This window comes from Mesoplodon mirus (assembly GCF_964341445.2).
Source record: "Mesoplodon mirus genome assembly, chromosome: 4".
Lineage (NCBI taxonomy): Eukaryota > Metazoa > Chordata > Mammalia > Artiodactyla > Ziphiidae > Mesoplodon > Mesoplodon mirus.
Genome location: NC_138979.1, coordinates 178678810 through 178687742, shown reverse-complemented (window position 1 = coordinate 178687742; position 8933 = coordinate 178678810). Strand labels below are relative to the sequence as shown.

The following is an 8933-nucleotide window of genomic DNA, read 5'->3' as shown; positions in this document are numbered from 1 at the left end:
ATGGCATCCTCCATCACGTGGGACCTCCTCCTGCTGGCAGGGCTGTGCAGTCAAGTCCCTGGCGCCACGTGTCAGTCCAGCCCTGACATTTAGCAATACGATCTCCCACACTTCTCCAGCTTCGCCTTCAGCCTCTACCATGAACTGGCCCGTCAGTCCAACAACAAAATCATCTTCTTCCCAGTGAGCATCGCTATAGCCTTTGCGATGCTCTCCCTAGGAACCAAAGATGATACTTACATCCAGATCCTGAAGGGCATAGGCTTCAAGTTAAAGAAGGAGCCTAAGGCTGATATCCACAAAGGCTTAGGGAGTCTCCTTGAAACCCTTAAGCAGCCAAACAATCAGTTCCAGCTGACCACCTATGACTATGCTAATCATTGATTAGAATCTGAAGCAAAAGCCTGAGTTTTTGTACAATGTCAAGAAGCTGTACCACTCAAAAGCCCTCTCCATCAACTTCAGGAACATCAAAGAGGCCAAGAAAGAGATCAACCATCAAATAAAGATAAGAACTCAGGGAATAATTGTGGATTTGGTCAAAGAGCTTGACGAAGACATGGCTCTTGCTCTGGTGAACTACATAATTTTTGAAGGTTAAGGTTGTACAACTAGCCTGAACTGGTTCTTTAGATTTTCCTTGGCAGTGGATGGAATGTAGCTATGGATCTCAGTTATTCAATTTTCTACACACAACCACTAAAAGACTCTGCATGAGGAATTCCCTGATGGTCCAGTGGTTAGGACTCTGCACTTCCACTGCAGGTGTCATGGGTTCTATCCCTGGCCAGAGAACTAAGATCTTGCATGCCATGCAGCACGGCCAAAAAAAAAGACTTTGCATGATCAAATAAGGTTAGGAAATAGTGGGTTAAATAGTCAAATCATCATCTTCTCTGCAAGACTTTTCAGAGCCTTAAATGTCCTAATGTGCATTGTAAATCCCTACCAGGGAGAGAGGCAAAATATGCAGTATCCCAAAATAGAGAGTCATAAAAACAAAGGGAATGTTAAGGGAATAGGATTTCACAGAAGACCCTTCTGACAGCTCTCGTGTAGTGGAAATAGTGACAGCTTTGCAGACTGAAAGACCAGAGTTCACATCCTGTCTCTATGACCTATTAGCTGTTGTTTGACTATGGGCAAGTCATTTTACCTCTTTGAGGTTCTAGTTTCCTACCTGTAATATGGACATAATAATGCCCTTCTTGTAAGCATTTTAGAAGGAAAAAATAAGTTACAAAGAACATGGGACTATACGCTCACATAGTAGGTGCTCAACTAAACTTGAATCCCAACCTCCCTTCCTCCCTCTGAGTGATGAGAATGTCAGGACCTGTGGGCCCCAGAGGGCATTCTAAGGCAGTTTAAACAGTCCATGGAGATAGCCTAGGGTAGGGGAGGTGAGAGTCAAGGCCAGGGGTTGCCTCCTTCACACCATTGGCCCCTTGCTCTAGAGAGAGAAAAGTGTGATGGAGAGTGCAGAGGCTGGAGTGAGCACATCCCAGGTCCCAGCTCTGCCATGGGATTTCAGGTGGGTCTTGTCCCCTCCCCAGCCTCACTCTCCTCCTCCCAACAAATGGGAAAATTGGGCCCTGGGGTCCCCGAGGCAACCTGTCTTAGCAGGATGGTGACATTCTCTTGGTAGAGCAGAGGGGGCACTTCCCAGGCATCTGCATTTAACATGTTGGTCCAGGGAAAGGCCATTAGAGTAGGAACAAGAGTGATTTCCCTGAATAATAAGAAGCACCAATTACCAAGGGGCAGGGAGACTCAGATGGGAGGTGCCCAGTATGACCTGGGAGCTTCCAACCACTCCCAATACTTTTCAGCCTCAGACCAGGCATTAACTAAACATCAAATCCAAGTAAAAATGTTTGTTCTGCCCACCCAGGTTGATGCCATTTAGCCTCTGCAATAGAGAAACTCTGGATCCTCCTCTAGCCTCAAATTATCTTCACAAAGCCCTTCAGGAGCCTGATGATTTCATTTTTGCCCCATTTTACAGAGGGCAAAGCTGAGGCTCAGAGACCAGCATCTCACCAGGGGGCCTCAGGGCTCCTTTTTCTAGCACACTTTTCTAAACCTTCTCCTACCCCTAGCTGCTGTGCACCTTCATCCTCTACAGACAAATGGAAGGATAAACTCGAGGCTCACCGCTTCCTAAAAGGAGACTTCCATGTGAACGAGAAGATCACGGTCAAGGTGCCCGTGATCAACCGCCTGGCCATGTTCCACCTGTACCGAGACAATGAGTTCACCTGCTGGGTGTCGGTGCAGCACTGCCAGGGTAGAATGGCCGCCTTCCTGCTTCTGCCCAACTTGGGGAAGACGCAGCTGCTGGAGGATGGGCTCTCTGAGAAGCACCTTGCCAAAATCCTCAAATACCCTTAGATACGGTGATTCCCAGGCCAGGGCTGACCCAAGAGCAGCCCCACTGGGCCTGGCCCAAGGCGGGGAGGGTGCATCATCTTAGGCTCCCAGACAGAGCATCCTTTCGGGAAGCACTGACAGGGCTTTGACAGACGGCCAGGGGTGAGGAGGGAAAGTCCTGTCCCTGAGGACTTCCTCCCCAGCCTGGACAGGGTCCCTTCCCAGTGGCCGGTGCCCCGTGCAGGGAGAGCAACGCCAGCCCATGTTGTGGGCAAACCCAGAAGGAAGAGGTGGGCTTCCTGGCAAAGGTGGCAGTTGAGTGTGGACTTTCAGGACAGAAAGTCCACGGCAAGACAGGGGGGAAACCTGCTAGGAGAGGCCTGAAAAGCAAAGGCCCAGAGCGGGAAACTCCAGGACACGTTTGACACTGGTTCTGGATCCTCTGTCACTAGATGAGTGTGGTTGGTCCCCGTCATGCACCCCAAATTAGTGCATGTCTCTGTATTTGTAAATATGCCCATGCCCGGATGAGCTGTTTTATTGCATACAATATAAAACAAAAATGAAAATACAGAGAAGTATTAGGTTAAAAAGCGGATAGAAGTGTTAATACCTCTTCCCCGCTCCACCCACGCCCAGGTTCCCTGCACCAGAGGCTGAGAGCAGAGAACAGGAGGACCTGGTCTAGAACAGGGCAAACAGAGCCCGAGGGCCAGTCAGACCCTCTCAGGGCCACACCTTGTCCCCACTGAAAACTAGAGCTGAGCTCCAGTCCTGTGCAGTCACTCATTCATGGAACAGATGTCACTCAGGACCCGCCACCACGCCCCATGGTCCTCTGGGATCCTGGTCCCGGAGGAGTCTCAGTCTCGGGGGTGACCAAACCCTGCAGGGAAGCAGTGTGCACAGTCCTTCCAGAGACACCCTGGATCCTCCAGGAGGCCTTATCAGAGGAGGTGGCATTTGAGAGGCTTTGCAGGACAAGAGGATCCCCGTGATTCTAACATTCTCTGACCCCACGTGTAGAGGAACTAAAAGTAGAATAGATCAAGGCTGACCTCACATCCTTGCATGGGCAGGGGGACAGGGCGCCAAGTGGGAGGAACAACCAGAAAAGGAAACACTTTCAACTCTGTGAAACTTTTTTATTTTCTAACCGTCGTGACAGTTCTGCCAATTTACACTTGCCCAAACTGTCCATTTCTGGCACCTACGATCTGAAAACTCTCCTGGGTAAACTGGGCATCACCAAGGTCTTCAGCAACGGGGCTGACCTCTCAGGGATCACTGAGGAAGTGCCTCTGAAGCTGCCCAAGGTGAGTGTGTCCTTGACCTCTGTAGGCCGCAATGTGCACGGGGGCTGCAGCTCGAGGGTGAGGCTGAGGAAGGGACACAGGGACACAGGCACACCTGCAGACTGAGGTCCCTGAGGAATGCCATCGCTCCACCAAGACTGCAGTGTGGCCGGATGATGGGGGGGAACAGGCGGCCTCACGTGCTTGGTGCATTTTATTTAAGGACCTCCTCTGAGGCTGTGTCACTCAACCTCTGTCTCATCCTTGGCCGGGGACTTCTCTTCTTTGGGTCCCGATAAACCCCTATTTACAGAGAGAGGCTTAGGCTCAGGGATTGCAAAGGACCTTTGGCCCTGCGCCTGTGACACCAGGAGCTACTGGTGAATCACTGAGTCTGAGTTACAGAGTGATTTCGACCAAAGATGCCATTTACGCGGGAGAATTACAGGTGCCCAGAGAAACAACTGCAGTTCAGTGACTGACTGTGAGCTGAGTGCCCGGGTGGGGATGAGGTGTGTGAAGGTCCCCATCGAAGCCCTGATCCCCAAGGAGTTTAGAATCGGGTCTACAAACAAGTGCGGAGCCAAGGAGACAAAGTACAAGAAAATCCACCTCCCGAGAGGGTGGGTTCCTTCTCAGGGCTGTTGAGGAGGCTGGTCAGGAAGAGGTGAGGGTCCCCTCGTGGGTCAGACAAAAGCCTTGAGAGCCATGCCTTGTGTGTCTCCTGCAGGGAGAGGAGGACAGGGATGGGGAAGGACAGGACAGGCGATGAGAGAGACATGAGTATGGTGCTGAAGCACAGAGAGGGGACCAGTTCCCCAGAGAGGGAAGGGTTAAGAATAAGAGTGTGGGATGGGGTTGGGTAAGTAGGTGTGACCAGTTGATGGAGGCTTACAATTACCAGATAAAGATCTTGATTCTTGTTGTCCTTATTCAAACACTCACACACAAATGCGCACCTGTCACACATGCACACACTTGTGCACACACACACATTTATTGAGCACCTACACTGAGTGAAGTTCCTCACATGCAACACCATAGTGGCCCCGGGTCATCCTATCCCACAGGTCTGAGTTTCCTACTTAGGAAACTGAGGTTTCAAGAAGAATAGTTTTGGAGGAGATATGGGGATATATGTTTATGTAGAGCTGATTCACTTTGTTATAGAGCAGAAACTAACACACCATTGTAAATCAATTGTACTCCAGGGCTTCCCCGGTGGCGCAGTGGTTGAGAGTCCGCCTGCCGATGCAGGGGACACGGGTTCGTGCCCCCATCCGGGAAGATTCCACAAGCCGCGGAGTGGCTGGGGCCATGAGCCATGACTGCTGGCCTTGTGCGTCCGGAGGCTGTGCTCCGCAACAGGAGAGGCCTCAACAGTGAGAGGCCCGGGTACCGCAAAAAAAAAAAAAAAAAAATTATACTTCAATAATGATGTTAAAAAAAAAGAAAGGGAGAATAGTTTTCTCCTTAGTGACACAGTGAGTTAGTGGGGAAAATTGGATTTGGACCCAGATCCTTGTGATGGAAAGTCATGTTCATTCCACTACACCATGTTGATTCAGTTGTCAATCTTGTGGTTCTTTATTTAAAATCCTCTGGAGAGAGCTCTTCCTTGAGCCCCAGGACAGCTCTCACCACATTGGGCCTTACCTCCAGGCCTGGGTTGGGGAAGGGTGCAGCCTGTCTCTGCCTCAAACAGATCTCTGTCCTCTCTCCCCTCCGGGCCATTCATGAGGCTGTGATGAGCATCAGTGAGAATGGGACAGAACACGCTGGGGCCACCCTCTCAGAAGAGAGTGCCTGGTCTGAGCATCTGACCATCAACTTCAACATGCCCTACTTAATCATCATCAAGGATGAAAACACCAACAATCCCCTCTTCATGGGAAAGGTGGTGAATCCCATGCAAAAATAACTTCCTCTCTGGGTTCAGCCTTCCATTCCCACGCCAAGTCCCCTCCTTAGATGACATTAAAGAATGACTGACCTGGCCCTAGCTTGTGTGTGACATGTAAATCTCTCATCTTCTTGTCTCTGAGTCTCTCTTTACATCCACAGGATATGCGTGGAATCCGGGTCACAGCAATCTTTCATGTATCCACTTAATATTTATCAGGTATTTACACTGTCCAGGCACTGCGCCAGGCAAGGATGAAATGTTGGCTGAAGCCCACAATTTATTTTACAGATATGGAAAGTTAACAATGAGAGAGACGGACCATTCTGGAGGCAGCTGGAAAAACTTAATTAATTGATTAGATTTGGGTAGGAGAGTGGTAGGCAGAAGGAAAGAGTAAGGCAAGGCTAAGCCAGGCAGACCACAAAACAGGGAGGGAGCTAGGGGGTCTGCACTTATGTGAGGGATCATAGTCAGTTCAGAGTGTTAAAGGCTCAAGTCCACATTAAATAATAGTATTTGGACCTCTGGGTAGATCAAACACTAAAACACATGCACAAAAACATAAATGTTCTAGAAGAAAGTATTGGTTAATTCATTTATGGATATTGAAGTGGATAAGGCCTCTCTAAACGTGACTGAAAACTAAGAAGTCGTAAATATAAGGACTTATATGTTTGACTTTATAAAATCAAGCTCTACGGCAAAAAAAAAAAAAAAGAATAATTCAATTCACCAAGATGACATAACAATTATAGATGTATGTGTACCAAACATCAGAACTCCTAAATATATGAAGCAAAAATTGACAGAATTAAAGGGAGAAATAGACAACAACACAATAATAGTAGGAGAATCAATATCCCACTTTCAATAATTGATAGAGAAACCAGACAGAAGATCAATAAGGAAACAGAAGATTTGAACAACACTATAGACCACTTGGACTAACAGACATATACAGAACACTCCACCCAACAACAGCAGAACACAGAATTTTCTCAAGTGCACATGAAACATTCTCCAGGGTAGACCTATGTTAGGCCACAAAATAAGTTTTAATGAAGTTTAAAAGACTGGAGCCATACTAAGTCTCTTTTCTAATCACAGTGGAATGAAACTAGAAATCAGCATAAAGAAAACTGGAAAATCCAGAAATGTATGGAAATTAAACAGCTCAAACAACCAATAGGTCAAAAAAGGTATCACAAGAGAAATTAGACTATATCTTGAGACAAGTGAAAATAAAAATACAACATACCAAAACTTATGAGATGCAGTAAAAATAGTACTAAGAGGGAAATTTGTAGCTATTAGCATTTACATTACAAAGAAGAAAGATCTCAAATCAACAACCTAACTTTACACCTTAATAAACTAGAAAAAAGAACAAACTAAACTCAAAGCTAGCAGAAGGAAGGAAATAATAAATATTAGAGCAGAGTTCAACAAAATAGTTTTAAAAATGGGGAAAATCAATAAAACCAAACGTTGGTTCTTTGAAAAGATCAATAAAATTGACAAACCTTTAGCTAGATTGACAGAAACTAAGGGAGAACACTCAAATAAATAAAATCAGAAATTAAAGAGGGGACATTATGAGTGACTTTACGAAAGAGGATTATAAGAGAATACAACGAAAAAATTGTAAACCAACAAATTGGATAACCAAGATAAAATAAAGAAATTCCTAGAAACACACAACCAAGCAAGAATAAATCATGAAGAAATAGAAAATTTATACATGATACTAGTTATACATGAACAGACATATAACTAATAAGGTGATTGAATCAATAATCAAAAACCTCCCAACAAAGAAAAGCCCAGGACTGCATTCATTCACTGTTGAAATTCTATCAAACATTTAGAAAGAATTCACACAAATCCTTCTCAAATTCTTCCAAAAAATTGAAAAGAAGGGAATAGTTCCTAACTCATTTCACACGGTCAACATTACTTAGATACCAAAGCCAGACAAAGACACTATAAGAAAAGAAAACTACAGACCAACATCGCTGATGAATATTGATGCAAATACCCTCAATGGAATACTAGTAAATACAATTCGACAGCACGTTACAAGGATTATACACCATGACTAAGTGGGACTTAATTCTGGAATGTAAGAATGGTTTAACATATGAAAAATCAATCAAAACACCACATTAACAGAATGAAGGGGAAAACACATGATTATATCAGTTGATGCAGAAAAATATTTGACAAAATTCAACACCCTTTCATGATAAAAAAAAAAAAAACACTCAAAAAACTAGGAATAGAAGGAAACTACCTCAACATAACAAAGCCCATATAAGAAAAGCCCACAGCTAGCATCATACTCAATGGTGAAAGAATGAGAGTTTTCTTCTAAGGTCAGGGATATGACAAAAATGCCAGCTTTCCATCTTCTATTTAACATAGTATTGAAAGTTCCAACCAGAGCAACTAGGCAAGAAAAAGAAATAAAAGGCGTCCAAATTGGAAAAGAAGTAAAACTACCTCTGTTCAAAGACAATGCAATTTTATGCGTAGAAAGTTCTAAAGATTACATACGTGCTCACACACACAAACTGTTAGAACTAATAAATGTATTCATTTATTAGTTGTAGGATTCAAAATCAACAGACAAAAGCCAGTTGTATTTCATACATTAAATTTCCAAAGGAAATTTCAAGAACAATTCCATTTACAATAGCATCAGAAAGAATAAAATACCTAGGAATAAACTTTCATCAAGGAGGTAAAAGACTTGTACACTGAAAACTACAAAGCATTGCTGAAAAAAATTAAAGAAGATGCAAATAAATTGAAAGACATTTCATGTTCATGAATTGGAAAACAATATTTTTACAATGTCAGTACTACCCAAACCAATCTAAAGACTTAATGCAATCCCTAACAAAATCTCGCCGGCATCTTTTGTAGAAATAGAAAAGTCCATCCTAAAATTCACATGGAACCTCAGGGGACCCAAACATCCACAACAATCTTGAAAGAGAAGAACAAAGTTGGAGGTTTCACATTTCCTAATCTCATAGCTACAGTAATCAAAAGAGTGTGATGCTGGCTTAAAAACAGTCATATAGACCAATGAAATAGAATAGAGAGGCCAGAAATAAACTCTCACGTATATGTGAGACAAACATCCTAAGACTATTCAATGGAGGAAGGACAGTCTTTTCAACAAATGGTACTGGGAAAATCAGATATCCACATGTAAAACAATGCAGTTGGACTCTTACATTATACCATATACAAAAAAATTAACTCTAAATGGATCAAAAACCTAAATGAAAGAGCTAAACTATAAAACTCTTAGAAGAAAGCATAGGGGAGAACTTCAAACATTGATTTAG

The 8933-nt window shown here is 44.2% G+C and overlaps 1 protein-coding gene across 1 annotated transcript; it reads left to right on the top strand.

The window, feature by feature from the left end:
* On the top strand, positions 1-5589 carry LOC309802951 (alpha-1-antitrypsin-like; the record flags this gene model as incomplete). The annotated part of the gene is made up of 6 exons (XM_082618799.1): positions 1-17; positions 120-288; positions 389-596; positions 2129-2274; positions 3420-3689; positions 5374-5589. The coding sequence occupies 6 exons, from the start codon at positions 1-3 to the stop codon at positions 5587-5589; spliced, it is 1026 nt and encodes a 341-aa protein (XP_082474925.1).
* Positions 5590-8933: the final 3344 nt, after the last annotated feature.